The sequence below is a fragment of the Rhodnius prolixus genome, unplaced genomic scaffold (assembly GCF_049639745.1).
Source record: "Rhodnius prolixus isolate KJV_2025 unplaced genomic scaffold, Rpr scaffold_6, whole genome shotgun sequence".
NCBI lineage: Eukaryota > Metazoa > Arthropoda > Insecta > Hemiptera > Reduviidae > Rhodnius > Rhodnius prolixus.
Window position 1 is genome coordinate 35,189,087 of NW_027411634.1, and position 20,208 is coordinate 35,209,294.

Genomic DNA, 20,208 nt, shown 5'->3' on the forward strand with positions numbered 1-20,208 from the left:
CGCTAAAAATTTTTGTTGTTCTCGAAAGAGTCTTTAGGATAAGCATTCTTTATAAATCTCTATGATTGGGCGCAAGAATTAAGATGGCACCTTCTCTTGCCTGTTTCTTGTTGAGCCCACTGAAATCACTCACCATTACCACGGTATGAAGCTTCAGCGGTATCTACTTGAGTAAGCGCAACAAATCAACTCAACTTCTTATGTGGTACAGCAGCACCAACACATTACATTTGATGAGTATCGATTTTTCGTAAAGGAAGCAAGAAGATCGAGTTAGAATGAAACTAGTGGGAATTGAACTTTGTAATTACTACGCAAGGTGGTACCTAACACTTTCAAAATCCTTAAACGGAACAACCACTGAAAAATAATACGAGATGTTTATTTATTTTTTTTTGCACATATTGAAACTGAAAGTTCTTAAAAATGAAACTTTTTTTAGTTACTCAAAGCAAAAGGTAAAATTACTGAGTCATATTACAGATAAAATCGATGTTAAGACATTCGATTGTATCAACTCTTTATTATGATTACATGCATATCAGTATTCATTATTCAGTAATGAGAGGGTTATGAATATTGCGGAGTTGTATGAAGCTGATATAAGTACTTAAATAAAAACTGAAAGATAGTATAGGTCCGAACGTTATTGCCAAATGGGAAAATGTTGAAAGTAGTATTTTATGCGGAAGTATTTAAGATTGGAATGAGGTTGATTTTATTGCAAAAGTTTAGTTTACTACGTATGTTTTGGGATTTATAATATGCTTCATGGGCAATGCTGTGGGGTGGAAAGTTTTTTCCACGTTTTACAAATAAAAAATGTTGTGCAGTTGTAATTGTGGCCTGTTCATTAATGCTATATTCTGTTTTGTCAAACAAATGTCTTATTTTGAAAGTACATGGTGTTTTGAGCAAAGTACGTACTAAAATTTTCTAATAATGTAACAAAATTAAGTAAAAAAAAAAAATTCCTTTTTTCTAAATTTTCAGGAAGAAATATATCACAGTGAAACCAAAGAAATTGTCGATAACGTTACCTCTAAGCATTATGATCCTCTTGTCAGATTAATACCTCTTATTAGTTGGGTAGGAATAGAACAAAGTAAGGTAGAAACATATGAGGTAATTGTAATCTACCTATCTGTATATAAACTTTTTATATTAATATTCTTGCCTTTTAAATTCGGAATGCAATAAGGTATTGGTTATTATTGTATTTTCTTCATTTTACCTTCTTTCCGATAGGACACGAGTTCTAAATATCTGCTTCTCGGAAAGCACAGCTTAAAACCAGTAAGAAGACTCCCTGATGCCCTCGTTATAGGGGTTAAAAAGTCTGGGACCAGAGCCCTTTTAGAATTTCTACGATTACATCCAGACGTTAGAGCTGCTGGATCTGAAGTGCATTTTTTTGATAGGTATTATACAAAAGGATTTAATTGGTACAGGTTAGTACTTTAAAATAGTATTATAAATTGAGAAGTATTATTTAATTTGTCTTCTTTTTCCGCTACCACCTTTGTGCAGTTAACAGTAAAATAATTGAATTCTCGCAGGTTATTTCTGGGTTGTAATTTATTTCTATATTAATATTTTTATTGTGTTACTACTGTTTTTTTCAAGTGACCCCATGTATAATTAAGACGTTTCTTTATCGCTTTCTCTGAAGCCTATGATTCCTAGTTTCTGGCAGCCGTTTAGATTCGAGCTTCTTTTTTTTTTTAATTGACCGTACCGTTTTATTCTTATCTTGCTCTCCTGATTCTTATTAGGTGCTGCAACTCAAATGCCGTTAACTATACACTTTGCTTTTTCTTGAATTGTACACACTGCTCAGTGTAGATATGTATACTGAAAGAACAAGTTTTTTTGCTTTCAAACAACACATTAGTTGTTTTGCTTTCTTACTGCTAGTTTCTTGTCATTGTTGATATCGAATGGAAAATACGAAGGCTTTCTTGCGTTAATGTTGGAAATTATTTTTAATTTTTCTTATAAACTTTAAACTTTTCTTTCTTTTAAAATTATCTTGCCAGATAATTTAACCCTATTGTAAATTATGAAACGTCTCCTTGACCGTACTTATCCTGATAAATTCTCACTCCCTTCTTATTCATATACATACTTGGTTGTATATCTTTTCATACATTTTTGGCTTTGCTTTTTCACATTTTAATTTTAATATTAACTGCTATCCTTTTGGGAGTCTGCCATCACACTTCATCTGTACACTTGTAGGGCTTGAGCCCGATTAAGATCCTGGATTCGTTGATGTAAACTGTTGCAGCACTGTTTTCTCTGTCATAAATTTTCCTTAACTTTATTCATTAATCAAATAAGTTGGAGAGTGTTACAGGTAGGTATAAATTATATTTCAGGTTTATAGCTGCATTACCTATCGATTTTATATGTTCTTTACTTTTTAATTATTTTACTTCACGTATTTTTCACTGGTTTTAATATATACTATATTTTTTTTTAGAAAAAAAATGCCACCTACTTTGGAAGGTCAAGTTACAATGGAAAAGACTCCAAGTTATTTTGTAACTAAAGAAGTACCTTCAAGAGTTAAGCAAATGAATCCAAAAACCAAATTACTAGTTGTAGTTAGAGATCCTGTTACAAGGGCTATTTCAGATTATACTCAAGCAGCAAGGTGTGTTTCGCTTATTTCTTTCATTATGCTTTGGACATCTGTGTAGTCTTTTTACTGTGTTTTAGCTTTTGAAGAGATAGTATTCCAGAAGTGCACAATTTCTGTTTTGAGTTTTCTAATCGGTTTGAGCGCGCTTAAGAGCCAAAAAGTTATTCTTTAAAATTTTTCTAATGTGCTCCATAAATAAAAAATCTAGTGTGGAAACTCACGCTTTTTCTCATCCTAAAATTCTGAGTTTTTCAAATTCCGAATTCAGGAACATTTAATTCTCACTAACAGTAACTAGGTTTTACTAGGCACATTATACCGAAACGATACCTTGTTTCATAGCAGAAGACCTAAAATGAATTTTCCTAGAATAATCAATTACAAAATCAGAATCAGATAACCGGAAAAGCCACTTCACTTAATCGATATTTCAGTTTGTTTGCGATTTTCAGAAAATGGTTTACACTTGTGCTTATTGCGCACATGGAAGTCTTCAATTTTTGAAACATATTTCCTAAGAAAATTATTTTAAAGTGAACTTTGGAAGAGGGGTAGTGGGAATAGGATAGCATTCCATTTTTTATTTATTTTTTTTATTCTAAAGATTTTCATTTCATTTGTTTGCAGACTACTGCCATCGAGGTCTACTATTTTTGTTTGAATTGTTTTCTAGGAAACTTGATTAAGCAAGGTGCTTATTGAGAGGTGAAAGACACTTTTATAAAATGCCGTTCTGTATTCTATGGTTCCGTACGCAATGATATTTATGTGAAATGTATTCAATTCCTATTCGAAAGAGAATTTGTTAACCGCAAATAGATTGAAATTCCGAAACTTAATTCTACAGAAATAATTTTTTTTTCTGGTAAAGTTACCAGGCATTCGCCAAAGGGGTTTTACTTGAGTTTGAAACTATTTTGGGCAAAATTTATTCAAGTGGTTTAAGGTTTATTTAAGAGGATATATTGGATTTTTTTGTCATTTAATTGGTTTTAGCAGTAACTATGGAATGTAAGATTTTTATTTGTGTACAGACATGGACTTATTCTTTCTTTGTTTTAATTGTAATTGTGAAAAAAATTTGATTTGAGAACACTAATTTGAATTAATTTTTTTAGTAAGTTGTATATTTTGAATAGTTTTTGTAGGTCTTTCTCTTTTTTTTTTTTGGTGTGCTTGTTTTAACAATAAAAGTAATAATAATTTAGGGAATTCAGCATTCTCATTAGAACGTTTTATCATGTATGTTTTATGTACCAAATCTACCATATAAGGAAGACTTATATTTGAAGGAAAATGTTTAAATCTAGAGACCTTTAGAATGAGAAAATTGAAAACTCAAATACCAGATTTTTGCTTACGGATGCATCATTGCCCTTTTTTATTTACAGCAAAAAGAAAAATAGAAATGGATTGCAAAATTTTGAATGCTTAGCATTTGTAGGAGGAACAGGATATAACGTTGTTGATACAACTTGGGGACCAGTTCGTATTGGTGTTTATGCTCGCCACCTCTCTAAGTGGCTTAGACAATTTCCTCTTGCTCAGATGCACTTCGTTAGTGGAGAACGGTTAATTGCTGATCCAGCGTCTGAAATGGCCAAAGTACAAGTAAGTTTTGTTTTACTTTTAAGAAATATGTTTTTTTTTCTCTCTGAATGAGTGTTTTGTTACAGGATTTTCTTGGATTGAAACGTGTAATAACGGAAAAACATTTTTATTTTAATGCAACAAAAGGTTTTCCATGTTTAATGAAATCTGAAGGACGTTCAACGCCGCACTGTTTAGGCAAAACAAAAGGAAGAAATCATCCTTATATAAAACCAGAAGTAATTGAAAGGCTTCGTGAGTTCTATCGACCGTTCAATATAAAGTTTTACCAGTTGACTGGAATAAATTTTGGTTGGCCATAGTACAAATGGTGAAGTATATATGTATATATAAATAATATATATATTTCTTGTGATACCGTCCTATCGGGAGTAATAATCGAGTTTAGATACCCAGAAAATTAAATGCTCAACACTTTTATTATTATTGTTTAAAAGTAATTTTGGAGTTCTATAACTAGTGATTGAAGAAAAAAAGCTACTTTTAACTTTTTATAGTACAATTTATATTTAATTAAGGCAAAACAATTTAGTTACTTTTATTCTTCTGCGATTTGTAGCTTTAAAAATCAAACAAAAAGATTAATTTTGCTTTGAATCTTTTATCTTTTCTTTGTTTTAAAAATTGTATTTTATTTTTTTAATTAATAATTTTTTACTTAGTGCTTAAAGCTGAAGTGATCTCAGAATCTCTCTTTTAAATTGTGTACAACATTGACCATTGCATTACGTGTAAGATGAATTTTAGAAGTTGGATCCTGACATATCAATTCTATATTTTATAGAGTAAATTTATAGCTGCTCGATCCAGCTACTGTAGAGAAATAAGTGAAAATAATGTCCAAATAAATCAGTTTTTTTTTATATATATGTAAATATTTATTTGTTGTTTTCTTGTATTTATTTATTGATAAGTTGAATTGACAACGGCCAAGTAAGAAAAAAAAGTTACAATCAACTTAACTATAAAAGAATTACAAGCCTTTTTACAGGTTAAACATGCAAAGAATCCAATAAAATAAAGGCGAATTATAATTTTAGATTTTTTATCTAGTTTTTGTAATAATTTCTTGGTGAATACAATTTCTTCCGCTGGAATTGCATTAATCTTAGCGCTGTAAATGTGAGTCACCTTTCCCTTCAAAGTGTGTTGAAGGTAATGCAAATTGATACTGAGATGGTGAAAAGTATGTGAAATGGCAGGCTGGGCAACAACTCCGGACAATCAATGTCTCATTGCGGAGTTTATCTAGAAAAATATTTGAGGCAAAATGAAGTGTTCAGGATTTGATTTTAGATTCTCCTTATCATACATCACTTTCTTCTCAATAGCTTAATTTATCTTTTACTTAATGAATATTGAGCATAGGTTAAGATCCCCATCATTACTAATGATTATCCCAACGAAGACCGCCACCATAGTCATAAGCGTCTTAGTAAATCGCTTTTTTTACGCATAAAATTTTGCTTATGCTAAGAGACTTTACACACTGAAATGCCACAAGTAATAAGTACTGAAACAGAAACTCTGAATGTCTTCTTTTTATCTGCTATTTGAAGAATATAGATAGATGATCTGACCAAGGTCATCCTGACTATTATGAAGCTTACGTAACACTACTTTCGGGGGATTGGATTATCATCACAATTCTGCAAATAGAATTTGGCTATCCAAAAAATAATTTTGAAAAACAAAACAGATTAATCTCAATGCATACTTAATGCTTTAAAAGTTAAATAGGCCAAAAAAGCCAATATTTCAACAAGTAACCATGGTAACTATAGAAACGAGCTAATATAAGTTTTAAATTATGAATTAATTCCAACTGATTATGTCTCATATTTTTAAAGAATAATTTCTGTTGAAACAATTTGTATTGATATTTTTAAAACAACTTTAGGTTCTGGGAGGTTTCATGTTTTGGTGTTGGTTATATACGAACAGTAAAGTGAAAACTGATAGTTCTGATACAACTTCTCATTTCATCTGCCTTAACAATCCATAATGATAGAATTTTGAATTAAATCACTAAGAAAATGGATTGCGTAACGAAACTTTTATGGTATGTAACTTAACGTGTAGTTTTTTGAGTTTGCCTTGCTATCGTTATATTAAGATTTTTTGATTAGCGGAAGCGACTTAATACATCAAAAGTTAAATGGTCCTAAGGAATTACCTACTTCAGGATGGAAGGAGTATTGCCCAAATAACTCTTGGTTAGAACAAAAACAAATTCAGGTTTCTCTAGAAGATAAATATTTGATGATTGGGGTAGAAAGAATTGAAAAGCAGTAAGTAAGACATTGCATTAATTAGTTTTCTAATAATATCTAAAGGAATCGTTCTCAAATAGGGAAAATTGTAACTTCTTGAGTTGAACAGATTATTGTTTTGTCAGCTTGAAATTTTCAGATATCCCATAATAAATCCATTACTTTTCTGAGTCAAAAATGAATTAACAAAAATATAGCCCAATACAATGATCTAAGTGAAAATTCTGTTCGCTTTTGATAACGAATATTTGTGAAAATCCGTAAGCGGTTAAATTGAAAAATTGACGAATTGCCATGACGGAGAGAATCAACTAACTTAGTGACTTTCTAATTAATTACAAAAACTAAACTACACTTAAATTTTGAAAATTTATTTTAAAAATGCATTAAATTAATTTTTAAATATTTTATCATATTTAACTAACTATCAGTAATCTGTACCACCCACATAAATAGTCTTCTCTTATTTTGTATTGTTTTAGGAGCAATTTGGCAAAAGCGGAATGGCATGTAGATCGAAAGAAAGCTAAAGTTTTAAAACAAATTGGAAAACACTGGGAAGTCGTGGGACATCATCAAGATAATGAACTTTGGCTACTTCCAGAAGAAGCATTGTATCTGTTGGAAATAGTAGGTTACTAGTTAAAGTTTTAAATTTCCAATTTTTAGATTCAATCTTGCAAGTCTGTTTAAATTATCTGGCAGTTATTTTAGTTAAATTATTTTTTTTTTAAATTCTGACGTTAAATTTATAATAATCGTATGTACTTTCGTAGAATGTTTTAGAGTTGTTTCACGATGGAGTACCTGTAAGTGTTGAACATGCGTATGCTCTTCTCTTGAATGAATCAAATAATGTTACCTTATCAGAATATAGAGTGTATTCTTATCTGAGCAGAAGAGGTTATAAACTAATTCGGCACGCTGAAGATATCACAGTAACAAGATATGAAAAACAAGTTCATTTAGATCAAGTTTTAGAAACCCACAAGCGCAGTATTCCTGGTGAACGTACAAATACCGAAAAACAATTTCCGGTAGATGTTAGCAATCCAGAAATCTTAGCAGGAACCCCCAATGTTACTGCAGGAATTTCAGGGAAACCTATCCAAAAAACTAGCATTAACAAAGATGCCATTCCAATTGAGTCCTGTCGTTCAAAACGTATCAGTGATTCTGAGGATGTATGCATAATTGAAGATAATATAGAAGTTATTGAGATTGAAGATATTGCTCATAAGATTGTACCTCAGAATAAACGAGAAGAAAGCTGCACTCCAGCAAAGCAGGCTAAAAATAAAAAACAATGTAAAAGTAAGATCTCAGAATGTTTGATCATAATTGATGAAGAGTTAGAGGATAAAAATGTACAAAAAGATATTAAAATGGAAAAGAGTGATTCTTTGGATAGTGAATCAGACGATGATGTTATTTTAGTGAAATCGGTACGTTTAGAATCACGAAAATGGTATAAAGCTCTTGGTAGGTGTATGTTGCCAACGGAACCAGTTTTTGTGGATTTAAGTGAAGATCAGTCTGTTGAAGTAAAATTGGAAAATGGCAACGGACAAAATGAAAGTTTACGAATTGTTGAACAGAAATCTAGAAAAGATATTTTAGATGAAATGCCAAACGCAGAAAGTGGAATATCTTTTATTAAAACGCCCAAAGCAATTTGTTTACCAAAAGGGATTGTACCAAGACATTCACAATATAGAGTAAATTTAAATATGAGACAAGAACAAACAATACAGCATAATGAATATTTTTACGCACCAAATCGTCGGTCTCAGCAGTTTTATAACCCGAATTTTTCGTTAAATCAAACAAACAACACATTTTTCGGAGATAATGTACTTATGCAGGCATGTGAAATGAGGGCAATGGCTCTTAGTATGATACAAGCTGCTTCATCTTTAATGTCTGTCGTAAATGGTACTCAAGCGCAACCAAGTCCGCCTCTAGTTAACGATACTCATACTCCATCTTTTAATAATTCTGCACAATTTTCTAATCCAAGTTATCAGCCACGATTTTTCAGTAATAACTTGTTTAATAGTAATAATTTTTTTAGTAACAGTTTCTATAACAATCCAAGAAATCAATACTTAGCTAGAAATCCTTATGGAAGAAGAAATTTTAGGTTTCGAGGAAACAGGAATAATAGGTCGTTTTCATCGCATCATAAACATTTGTCTAGATATAATAATAATAAGGCCAGTAATTCGAATAATGTTCATGAAGTGGTTTTGATTGATTCAGAAGACGAAGCCGTTGGAGAGCAGAGAGGAAAAAGAGGTGTAAAACATCATGAAACTCCTGTAAAAAAAGGTAAATTCAGCAATTCTATTGAAATCATTGATTTATGTGAAGAGAAAGTTATTAAAAATGAACCTGGCGTACCTAGCAAAATATCAGGAAAGGAAAGTTCCGATATTATAGAACACGATTACGATAGTGAACAAAACGACATTGAACAAAAGCCAGACATTTTAATAGAGTGCAAACAAGAGTCATCACTATTCGATGTTGTAGAGAATCCTCAGAGAAGATTTTCAGCAGATGTGGAACTTAAAAAAGAACAAACTGATTTACGAAATGTAGAAGAATCAGAAATAAAAAATGAGAAAATAGTTGAATCTGAAGTAAAAGATATTGAATTGCTAAATATAAATAGTGAAAAATTAGAAACCCAGACTTGTGAATCACCTCAAAGCTGTATGGATATTATTTCTAGTGAATCACCACGAATTATTGAAGAATCCAATGATAGTGAAACAGTTGATGTAATAGTAGAATCGACTGTTGCTGAATTTCAAGCGTATGTTCCAGAAAATAAGCTAAAAGATATTGAGCAACCTACAAGTTGGCAACAATACAAAGAAATATCCGATCAGGGAGGAATGTCCTTGGATGAGGAAATGAGAAATGGTGAAAATATTGTTGCCCTCACCAAACCGGATCATAGCAAGGATATAGGTAAAAATTGGAGTTAATTTGCTTTTTAGTAATTTCTTAGATCCTGATTCAGCTTCTTTAGTTTATTAAAATATTGAAAGGCATAATAATATAAAATTCAGTATTTAACTTGATATCTAATATTTCTTATGGTGACTAATTATTCTATTTCTAAAATAGAAAGTTTTTATTTTCACCATTTTTTTTTTTAAAAAATAAAAATTACATCCGGCATCACAATAGAATAGATAATTGCAGATTTTTCCTAACAAATAAATTCTTCAGTTTTTTTCTGTATTTTTTTTTTTTTTCAGCGTCACTTTTGAAGAGTTTGCAAATATTTGAATCCATTGAATTTGATGAACAAAAAGAAAAAAAACAAAACTTGAAAATTTCCTTTGATGCTTATTTGCCAACTGATCATTTCAAAAAGTCATTGAAAATGCTTCCGAAATTTAGAATTATTGTCGTTAAGTAAGTTTATATGCATACATTTATTTATTTATGTTTAATCTTAATAAATATTACTTTTATTCAGAAACTAACTACGGTTTCAGTAGCTTTCACATAATTTTTATGATAATATTTAGGTCGCTTAGTTTTTAAAAGGTTTACATAACGATGAATATATAGGCTTCGTGACCGTAAATTATTCAAATAAGAGTTGGTTTACATAACTATAACTACTTAAACAGCAGCACGTTCTTCATAGTCTTTCTGGAGAATATTGGATTCAATGTTACCACATTTTGAGATTACTACTCAAATGGAGACTCTACTTTAACATGAATACTCAAAATACTTTCATGCTCTCTCTTAGACCAATTTCAGAAAATGTTTGCAAGATTTACTTTCAGGTGATACCTAATGTTTCATCGCTATGTCAATTATAAAGAACTCAGATTCTTCTTCTTTTTTTAATTAAGATGCCACAACAACTGAGGTCATAGGCGTCCAGGGACTTCTTCAGTGCACTGAAGAACGTTCCCTTTTTATCATCAACCCTATTCAATACCAGAGCTAATGAACGAAAAACCAAGAACCTAAGGGTTCAGCAGGTGGACTATGACCCTGTATTTGGCTTTATTATTTCACTTGCTATACTACTTAACATGTAATCTCCTCTCGTAAATTAACACTACTTTTTCATTGTAGTAATATGCTGAAGAGCTTGCTCGCATTCATATCACCTCTTAGATTGACAAACTCTAGTTTTTACTAAGAAATGCCAAATCTCTTTCCTCTTATTTGTAGCTAACGTAAACATGGATATTATACTAGAACGTGTTCCCTTAGATAGATATAGATCTATATACAATAGTGCAAATCTACGAAAGGAACATGGGCTGATACCACCCGCTATTCTCTAGCTAATCCTCCCCTCAAAAATTGAAAATGCAACCAAGAGTAGCTGGATGATAACATACGACCGTGAGCTAGCGATCCTATGGGCGGGTAAACTAGGAGACAAGGCGGTTCAGTATCTCCGTGCATTGAACGATCATAGGAGAGTTCGTTTAATTTACCAAACGCGACAGTCTCAGGAATAGAAATCTTCACTTCATCGATGACTAGGGATCTGGTACAAGTAGAAGCGCAACAATCCTCTACTAAATGACGCGCAGTTTCATTTATAAATATTTTAATCGAAAGATTAACCTTTAGTGTGATTAATTTTATCAATTACCTAGTTTAGTTGGCAACAATTTAATTTGGCTTATAAATTAAATATCTAAAATATCTTTACCTTATTTATGAAATATTATTTTTGTTTTAGTTCAACAGATGCCCTGCCTTCTATTATGGAAATAGATTTGTTAAAATCAACTTATCAAGATGGAATTCCCTTTCTTTACGCTGTAGTTTTTGATGATGCTGTAGCGTTTTATTATTACAATCTGATTTCCTTACCAGAGTATTGTGATAATTGAATTCATAAGCTTTGTAGATTTCAAAAAATGCATTTAATTTTATTATTTTGGTTATTGTGGTAAGTACCTACTACTGTTTTAAGTTTTTATCATGGTTTAGATGTAAACATTTTTTTTCATAGAGTATAAAAATTTTTTTTATAGATTGTTAGTACCTATAATGTTATTGTTTAATTGTAAATTTTAACAGCTGTGATTTTGAAATTCTGAAGTGTGAATTAACAGTTTTCTTTTTATTTTAATGTTTTTCAATTTCCTACTACTTTCTTTTGATATTTTATTAAATTTAAAACCTATTTCACAGACCTGAAGTGCTGATTTTTATCCTGATTTCTGATTTTTCTCTCTCTTGCTCCCTTATCCTTAGAAATATTGGAGGAAATCTTGCGAAGTGTCAAATTTCATTTAGCCGTTTTGACGTCCTTAAGTCCAAAAAATGGTTTTCAGTTGATGCTCCTCTCTCTTGTACTGTGTATGGGTTATGTTCGTAAGTGTAAATGAGTCAGAAGTAAACGAGTACATGAATCAGAAGTAAATAAGTAAATGAGACAGAAGTCAAATTCTCTACACCAATGATTGCTTCTGTTGACGGATGTAAACAAAACCGATCAGGCATACCAAAAACATTCTACAATGAATAAAGGCAACAGTATTAGTTAAAATTCACTTCTAGAAAGAGAAGGTACTCGATCGTGCAGTAGTTTCTACGAATGATCTCTCACTCTCTCTTTTGTGTCTCTGTATGTGTGTGAATGAGTTGTGTGATGAACAAGTCTAAAATAAAAGCAGCCGAATCTAAATTTGATACTTGGAACCCTTTACGGATACCAAATAAGCTTTTCAGCGAAATCAGACTACCAGAAGTTTTTTCAAAATTACAAATATTTTAAAGAATTCTTTTATGTCATCTTGTTTTCTAAAATATAAGCCATTTTGGTTGTTCATTGCAGCTTAATAAGTGAGGATAATTATCTAAGAACCCTACATGGCCTCTCTTTGCTGACGGCTCCCATAAGTGTTCTTTCACTTCAATTAAGTGTTTTGGTAGGTGTGCTCTTTTGCAATACTAGGATTAATGATTCAATTATCTAATTTAGGAGGTTCATCAGGGTCTTTTGTTGCTGGGATGTGGTTCAGGAGAGCTTAGATCCGTGCTCATGTCACTCCAGTAACAATATTAATGGAAATAAATATCCAAGATTTTTATCTTGTAACATGCTTTTTTTTTCTTTTAGTTTAGGCCAAAATTGTATTTTCATACATATATAATTCGTTAGAGTTTAGGTTTTAGGTTTGTTTAGAAAGATAATGCAAACCTATCTGAATCAAAAGAAACAAGCATGCTCGACGTATATAATCCAATATTATTGCTGATCAACATTATTGCAACATTTATTGCAGATCCAACAAAGTATGGTACTTTTTATTTGACATATGCTAGTATTTCTTGAAGAATATTAAACTGATGAGAGGAAAAGAACGAATTTAATTAATTAACTTTTTATTTGTGTTCTATTTAGAGGATAGAACTTATAATCAAAAGAAGGGAAGATCTGCTCAAATTATCCTACTTACCGAGTTAATAAAATTATTTGAGAACTAAGAACTGAAAAAAGAAATAAAGGATCACTGTAAATAGTAATTTTTTCGTTTTTGTTGATATCAATTACGTTTTACTAACCAATTCACTCATGCCTTTTCAAAGGTTTGTTTTTGTAATATCATATTTCATCTGGGGTTATGTAATCGTGAAACGTCTTTCTTTTTAATATAAATTCATACTGCGTTCTTGTAGAGATCTTTTTCTCAAGGAAAAGAATTCTTCCCAATTTCTGAGATTTTTATTTGTTTTGACCTATGTGCTATGTCATCTTTAAAACAATGGGCCTTTACAGGATAACGCCTTGTAAATAAAGTTAAATTAAAGCATATAATAAACATAATGTGCAATGTTAATTAGACTGCACAAGCCCTAAAAGTGAACCAACCTCTAGGACGAAGGAAAAAACAAAAAATACTGAAATCGGCTATAATTTATCTTTTATCTCAGATGAGTTTATCACTCATTGTTTTTCTGTATTTTCAGGGAAATCTAAAATTTCAATCGGGTGGTTATCGGTAGAGGTGAATTTTTTTAAAGAACTTGTAGCAGTGATCTGTTTTCCACTAACGTTTGGGCTCATAGAAGATTATCCAGTAATGATAATAAATGTGAACTTGAATTCTTCTATTAATTGTATTCAAACTGTAAGGCTTAATACTGCGAAAGTGAAAAAAATCTGAAGTATCCTAGTGCATGCTTTGGTCAAAATTCAGGATATAACGTCCGATAGGCCAGAAACTGTTAATTGGCACTTTCATCAAAAACTATCAGTAGTTTGCTATTAGAAAAAACAAATCCATTATGAATTGTGGTGGTAGGTCCGATTCCCGGTCTATGTCTTGGATTTTATTCCATGATTAAATACGTTATAGTCGCCCCCGTCCACGAGTCCAAATATTCATTAAGAAGTTCACAGTGGCTTGAATGAATTTCCTATCAACCGTAGTTCTTATATTTTGAAAATGAGGCAATTATTTCAGTGCAAAATTGTAAGAATTTATTTATGAGATATATTTTAAGTAATGCTTCTTCTACTTTAAAATGAATACTTAAATGTCAATGATAATATTAAACGTATTTACTCCGAATTTTTAATTAAATATGTTATTAAAATTTCGAAATTTCATGTAATTAAGGTCTAGGTTAAGTATCAATTTTTCATTATTAGAGGTTAATTTTATTTAAAATTCTTTAAGTCAAACAATTTTATTTTACGAAGGATTGAAACCTTTGCGAATATAATTATACCTGTCTTTTTCATGGAAAGGAAGTTTAACTGAACCTTCAGTTCTTTATTTTAGGTAAAATTATTATTGTTACGTTACGAAAATGATATATAAATAATTCCCTTGTTGTTTTGAACTTCATTGGATTTATAATCGTTTATGTAAAAAAAGTTTGGTTTTATTTATAATTTGTTTAATGAAAAGAATGTTTGCTATTGCAATTTTAATAACTTCTCTAGTCTTTGTCTCAGCCTCCTTTTGAAAATGAAGTAGTTTTTGGTTGCGCTTTATTGAAGCCAAAATTTGGAATTTCGAAATATTTGTTTCATGAAAGTTTTGCAAAAAAGGTAAGTTGTGGGCAACACTGCGTTTTTTAGTACATTTTTTAACTCTTTGTTGGAGACACCTTATCACTACTGAAATGAGGTTATGATTAACGTACGTTGATTACAAACAGTATGGTAAAGTTAAATGTTTCTTGTTTTTAACGATGTTTCCGGAGAAGTCAACACTGGATGAATAACATTTTCTAGTCACTAAAGAAAGGTTCGTTTCAATGTGTTCATTATGTCCTGAAGACTTTATGCCAAAATTAAGTAACATCTCGGAAGTTTGATTAAGCAAAATAATGATGGAAGAAGAATGCTCAAATTTAGATAATTCTGTAGGTGGTTTAGCGGAGTTAAATGGCAGTCCGGCATCGCTACGTCCGCAATTTGCTCCAGGTCAATCTAAATACGCTCAATTACTAGCTGTGATAGAAGAAATGGGTAAAGATATAAGACCAACGTATGCTGGTAGTAAATCTTCAGCTGAAAGATTGAAACGTGGAATTGTGCACGCGAGAATACTTGTCCGCGAGTGTTTAATGGAAACAGAGAAAAGTGCGAGGCAGTGATAGTCTTTTTTTAATTTAATTGTAAAGCGCTTACATTATTAATGTATATATGTGAACCGTTATTGTTGTCGTCCAGACCAGTAACTCATCCCCAGTCAATTCACTGTCAATTTATTGCGAATTATTTATATAATATAATAGTCATTTACAAGCTCAGGAAAAAATTGAAAAAAATAAATAAACAAAAAGTTCCTATTGTTTAATACAAAAATTACTTATTTTTACGTATTGCATTTTTTAAGACAAAGTATTTTAACATTTTTTTCTTTCAATGTAGCTGCGTTCTAACGCAGTTTAATTCATAAGATTGTGTATTATAGTTGCCCGAGTGATAGGATGCGTTTGAATTTTCTAGGTTTCAAACCTCTTTTTCAGATAAGCACTGGTCATCTAATTAAAGTAGGATTTCTGTACATATTAAAATTATTTTTATACAAATTAATACCAGGTTGTGATTTATTCAGTCTTCCGTTCCAAGTATTATGCGAGCGTAACGTGATGCAATTGACGTTACATTTTGTAATCAAATCTACCTTAGATTTTAAACATTATTTTTAAACGCTGTTAATTTTTTTCATTTTTCTGATTTCAATTTGAAATCCTCTTTCTTTCAGGATTATTAATTATTAATTTAATCATTTTGCATTAAAAATGGCAAAAATAATTATATTTAGTAAATACAATAGCTGAGGGGCACAACTTTTTAAGTCACTCTTATCAACATAATTGATAAATTGTATTTATCAGTTATTGCTTAGCCTAAATTCCTCTCAAAAGTAATAAGATTTTTTTTATTTTTTATTATTTTTTCGTAGGCAAAATTTGAATGCTAGTATTATGGTCTCAAAAAAAAAAAAAAAAAGACCAACAACCTTGAGATCTTACAATGTATTCCTTCAATATACAGTTTTTTTTTACTAAAATAATAAATATCTAAGTATACGTTATCCGCTTTGCATATTAGGTAATGGAATAATTATTTTACATGATTTTTGCAAATATCTTTTTATTATTTTGATGGTTGATTTGATCGTATCGCACTTCAAGTTATAAATATTGAAAACAAAAGTTGCTCATCAAGTCTATTTGTTTTAAGTAACATTTCTGCTGGAATTTAAATTGGGCTCTAGTCATGGTTTATTGGTTTGTTGTTTTGGATGTGTGAATTTAGTAATTTTGAGTTTTTAATTCAATTTCTCTTTTTTTTCTTTTCTTTTTTTTTTGCTGTAAATAAGGGTATTGGCATGTTTTGTTTTTACATGCACAAAATAGTTTAATTTGAAACTTTGAGAAAGTAGTATTAAAGTAGAATTAAAATCAAATGTACATTCGTGTCAGTGTAAAGTATTAAGCTGTCTCTGCAATTAAGGTGCTGCAATAAAAATACTGGTTACGGATATTGCAGTATATAATTTTTTTGAAATCCATCAAAAAATATATTTGAAAATCTTTCTTTTATCTACATTAAACTCTTATTTAGACTATCTATAGAGTGAAATTATTTTTGTAAAGGTGAATAATTAGCATTTTTTGTATTTGAGATAATAAAAGAGCATCTTCTAAATTATGGTGGTTAACCATGATATTTTCTATAAATTTTATTTCAGTAATTCCTTTACTAATTGGGAAAAATCTTAGTTTCTCGATTCTTATCCAGTATAATTTTGTCTAAAATCGGCGTTTCAGGTGCTGAATGTTCGCATCTTAATGCAGACAAAGAGCAAGTGGGCTATTGGCCCTCAGTTAGGAAATTAAGTGTTTCTGGTATCACTAAAAATTCTGAATTCTGAATACAGCCACTATAACAAGCAGGGCAGTGAGTATTCTAAAATACCTAAACCATCGTTTAATTTGGGTTTGACGGCTACTTCCTAGTAGCGTCTTGGTCGCCTGATTTATTAATGTTTGTTGCTTATGTTTAAAATAATCAGTTCTCTCTATCGTACTAACTCATAGCGGCCTTATCGGTTCAGTAGGGTCCATTGATTTTGCAACCATGCCTCTTTTACATATAAATACGACATCTGTGCGTTCTCGCTTAATATTCCACAAAAAGCCCGACATGGAAAAAGACGGCCGCATTCGCATTAAGGACGTACCATAGCAATAGCCTTGAATTTTTGTTTTAAATTTTATTCCTAGTAATTCTAAGTAGTCTAGTTTACGAATATTGCATTTAAGTGGAAAGTCTGTTTACCACCATCCCAAAAAGGCCTTTAAATGATTTTTCCTTGGAAACTGTTCTACATGTACTAATGAGTGTACCAAATTTAAAAAAAAAGAGAAAATTCTCCGAAAATTGAAAAATCTGTACAGTAAATGGGCACTCGCGTTTAGTTGATCTAGTTCAAAAACTTATTGTCGAACACTCTTGAGGCTTACAGTTTTGAGTTACCAGAGACATCCATACGCATACACATTTACTCCAATTATTAAAAATCAAAATTTCGAACTTGAGTACTTGTGAAAACACTCATTCAAAAATCTGCTTACCTCAATACTTCTTTTTAAGAGATAAGAGGAAGTAAAAGTAATTGACAAAAAAATTCTATATGGACTTTTGGAAAAGTTTCAACTACCTATAAAATTACAACAGGAGTCTTTCATTGGATTGCCATTGCGCGTTGTTGGGAAGAGGCAGGTGTGAACGTTTGAAGCGTGAATCTGTAAGTGGCGATCCTCTGTTCGAATCTTCTGTGTAGGTACTTTTTATTGGTCAGTAAAAAGTTAATAATAAAATATATACTTCTGCCCTCTTCCACGACACCTAATTTGGTAGTTGGACGTTAGTGCTACCTGAAAAAGTAGGCGATTAATTTACTATAGACTTTTGGAATCTAATAATTTAATTAATCGGTAATTAATCTTTACATTTGTATGATTATATAAACCATTTTGAGAAATATTTTTCTAATGTAGAATATTTTTTAGAGACATCAGAAAATGGCAACTTTAATGAAGAAAACTACTTTTAAAACTGAATTGAACGCTGATTGCATTGAGTGGTGCCCAATTAATAATTTTCACGATTTATTTGTATGTGGAACTTATCAGCTCTCTGAAAATGAAGAAAATGTTATGACTTCAGAGAAGAAGAGGGTGGGGTATTTATATTTATTTAAATTTTCCAACAAATTTAATGGTTTTTTAAAAGTGCTACAAAAGTTGTCAATGCCAGGTATTTTAGACTGTAAATGGTGTCATGTTAAATTACAAAATAATGTTTTCTTAGCTTTGGTAAATGCTGTTGGTGAACTTAGAATATTGCTCTTGGACGGTAAGTAGTATTTTTCCCCTTTATTTTATTTGAACGTTATTGTCAAATTAGTATTTAGAAATTCATAATTATTGCAGGAAATGGCGATGAAACTCTTCTACAAGAAGTACATAAAGTTAAATTGACATCTAATGAAGATACATTACTTCTTTCCCTTGATTGGTCTACGGGGATTACAGATTCTGTCGTGAAAGTAGTCGTGAGCAGCTCTTCAGGTCATGTGACCATGGTTTCTTTTAGTGATGGATCATTTTACAAACATGATTCTTGGAAATTGCATGATTTTGAAGCTTGGATAGTAGCATTTAATTATTGGAATGTTAATTTGTTTTTCTCAGGTAATAAAATTTACTAAAAGTGATTAGATTGTACAAAAATCATCAATTTTTGGCTCTTTGAGTGAGAAAAAATTTTCCGTTATTAGCATTTCAAAAGTGAGTAATACAATTTTAACTGCATTTGCAATTTATCTTGTTAGCAGAACTATTTGCGTAGAAAATATTTCAGACAGTTAACTTATTTGTTTGTGAAAGTGTACTAGGTACATCAATCTTGGAAGAATCGTCTCAATAGTACTAGCAGACTAGACAAAGCCTAGAAACGGTTTGTTAGTATAATGCAATAAATGGAAACTACGTAATAACCACGACCAATCGGAAGTCAATATTTCTCTTAAAACGAAGGCCCATCATAAATCATAATTTTGTAAACAGCGTCTTAAAATGGATGCGGTGGATCTGATTGAACTTAACTCCTCACATACTAGACTTCATTCAATTAATATTGTCTTTATTATTTTTTTTCTGAAAAAGAGTATTAATAATAATGATACGAAAACTCACTAAAAGTAAAATAAAAAATTCGTGATGGTCTGTGGCCGCTAAAAGTTGTTTTTTTTAATAAAATATTTTTCATTTCAGGTGGGGATGACTGCAAATTAAAATGTTTTGATACTCGTGTAGGCCAGGTTGTGTCTACAAATACATCACACGAAGCCGGCGTCACAAGTTTGCATATGAATTTTAAAAAGGAGAATAGTTTAATATCTGGAAGGTAAAAATATATTTATTTGTATTATATCTAAATAAGTATTATTAATTTTGCGTTTAATTTTCATATTTACATTTCAGTTACGATGAAAACATTCGATTTTGGGATGTAAGAAACATGAAAAAGCACAGAAACCAGATAAGTACAGGTGGCGGGGTTTGGAGATTGAAATGGGAACCAAAGTTGTGCCTAAAAATAAGTGCTTCCTGCATGTACTCCGGATCTGTTGTAGTTGATGCAGTCGATGAAAAAATAATTGCAACTTATAAAGAGCATGCTAGTATTAATTACGGAATTGATTGGAGTTTTATTTCGGAGGAAACAATTTTCAGTTTTTTTAATATTGAAAATGGTGACGAAGTTTGTAATTATAACATAATATCTGTATGCTCTTTTTATGATAATTTGATTTCTCTTGCATTGCTTAAATCGCCAAAATAAAATTATTTCTTTGTTTACTATCTACTTTAATAACTTCTCCAACTAGGAATTCTCTTGACTTACTTGTCAATAAAAGAAGCAAAAAATTCACTGAACTCTTAGAAAATACAGGATTTTGTATCTTGAATGGTAGATCAGTTTCTGACTATTTTGGTCAGTGTACACTGACCATTTTTAGGCTCAGGCGTAATGATTTAGTCTAGGGGTAAAATAATGTAACATACCTTGTGTTATGTACCACAAGGTATGTGGTACCTTGGTGTACCATTTAGATATAACGATAAATTTTGTCA

The 20,208-nt window shown here is 30.9% G+C and overlaps 4 protein-coding genes across 12 annotated transcripts; all 4 read left to right on the forward strand.

The window, feature by feature from the left end:
• The first annotated feature begins 536 nt into the window (after positions 1–536).
• On the forward strand, positions 537–5,123 carry Hs3st-B (Heparan sulfate 3-O sulfotransferase-B). 2 transcript variants are annotated; one of them, XM_074140938.1, is made up of 7 exons: positions 537–919; positions 994–1,125; positions 1,249–1,451; positions 2,486–2,659; positions 4,039–4,258; positions 4,324–4,568; positions 4,921–5,123. In XM_074140938.1, the coding sequence occupies exons 1-6, from the start codon at positions 779–781 to the stop codon at positions 4,558–4,560; spliced, it is 1,107 nt and encodes a 368-aa protein (XP_073997039.1). In that variant the 5' UTR covers positions 537–778; the 3' UTR covers positions 4,561–4,568; positions 4,921–5,123. The 2 variants fall into 2 exon arrangements, with proteins under 2 accessions (XP_073997039.1, XP_073997038.1); XM_074140937.1 differs by having other exon boundaries at positions 4,324–5,123.
• Positions 5,124–5,451: 328 nt separating this feature from the next.
• Tsen54 (tRNA splicing endonuclease subunit 54) lies at positions 5,452–16,961 on the forward strand. 4 transcript variants are annotated; one of them, XR_012462277.1, is made up of 8 exons: positions 5,452–6,032; positions 6,159–6,320; positions 6,388–6,549; positions 7,014–7,161; positions 7,308–9,510; positions 9,804–9,963; positions 11,267–11,479; positions 16,834–16,961. XR_012462277.1 is itself a non-coding variant. In XM_074140893.1 (7 exons), exons 2-7 carry the CDS (start codon positions 6,295–6,297, stop codon positions 11,418–11,420), a joined length of 2,853 nt encoding a protein of 950 aa, XP_073996994.1. In that variant the 5' UTR covers positions 5,452–6,032; positions 6,159–6,294; the 3' UTR covers positions 11,421–11,723. The 4 variants fall into 4 exon arrangements, 1 of the variants encoding a protein (XP_073996994.1); XR_012462276.1 differs by lacking the exon at positions 16,834–16,961 and adding an exon at positions 12,822–12,961; XR_012462278.1 differs by lacking the exon at positions 16,834–16,961 and adding an exon at positions 12,371–12,447.
• LOC141460678 (diphthine methyltransferase) lies at positions 12,937–19,935 on the forward strand. Of its 5 annotated transcripts, none has more exons than XM_074140936.1 (5): positions 12,937–13,051; positions 18,079–18,424; positions 18,502–18,762; positions 19,345–19,477; positions 19,555–19,935. In XM_074140936.1, exons 2-5 carry the CDS (start codon positions 18,091–18,093, stop codon positions 19,913–19,915), a joined length of 1,089 nt encoding a protein of 362 aa, XP_073997037.1. In that variant the 5' UTR covers positions 12,937–13,051; positions 18,079–18,090; the 3' UTR covers positions 19,916–19,935. The 5 variants fall into 5 exon arrangements, with proteins under 5 accessions (XP_073997037.1, XP_073997033.1, XP_073997036.1 ...); XM_074140932.1 differs by lacking the exon at positions 12,937–13,051 and adding an exon at positions 13,844–14,012; XM_074140935.1 differs by lacking the exon at positions 12,937–13,051 and adding an exon at positions 14,179–14,324.
• On the forward strand, positions 14,793–16,730 carry LOC141460697 (cyclin-dependent kinase 2-associated protein 1-like). The gene has a single exon (XM_074140963.1). It carries the CDS (start codon positions 14,878–14,880, stop codon positions 15,145–15,147), a length of 270 nt encoding a protein of 89 aa, XP_073997064.1. The 5' UTR covers positions 14,793–14,877; the 3' UTR covers positions 15,148–16,730.
• Positions 19,936–20,208: the final 273 nt, after the last annotated feature.

Coding starts and splice junctions, on each gene's coding strand:
- LOC141460678 (XM_074140932.1), top strand. CDS start 13,986: ATGAGGCAATTATTTCAGTGCAAAATT. Junction 14,013..18,078: donor AATTATTTCAGTGCAAAATT/GTAAGAATTTAT, acceptor AATATTTTTTAG/AGACATCAGAAAATGGCAAC. Junction 18,763..19,344: donor TGTTAATTTGTTTTTCTCAG/GTAATAAAATTT, acceptor TTTTCATTTCAG/GTGGGGATGACTGCAAATTA.
- Tsen54 (XM_074140893.1), top strand. CDS start 6,295: ATGGATTGCGTAACGAAACTTTTATG. Junction 6,550..7,013: donor GTAGAAAGAATTGAAAAGCA/GTAAGTAAGACA, acceptor GTATTGTTTTAG/GAGCAATTTGGCAAAAGCGG. Junction 9,964..11,266: donor TTTAGAATTATTGTCGTTAA/GTAAGTTTATAT, acceptor TTTTTGTTTTAG/TTCAACAGATGCCCTGCCTT.
- LOC141460697 (XM_074140963.1), top strand. CDS start 14,878: ATGATGGAAGAAGAATGCTCAAATTTAGATAATTCTGTAGGTGGTTTA.
- Hs3st-B (XM_074140937.1), top strand. CDS start 779: ATGCTGTGGGGTGGAAAGTTTTTTCCACGTTTTACAAATAAAAAATGT. Junction 2,660..4,038: donor GATTATACTCAAGCAGCAAG/GTGTGTTTCGCT, acceptor TTTTATTTACAG/CAAAAAGAAAAATAGAAATG. Junction 4,259..4,323: donor CTGAAATGGCCAAAGTACAA/GTAAGTTTTGTT, acceptor GTTTTGTTACAG/GATTTTCTTGGATTGAAACG.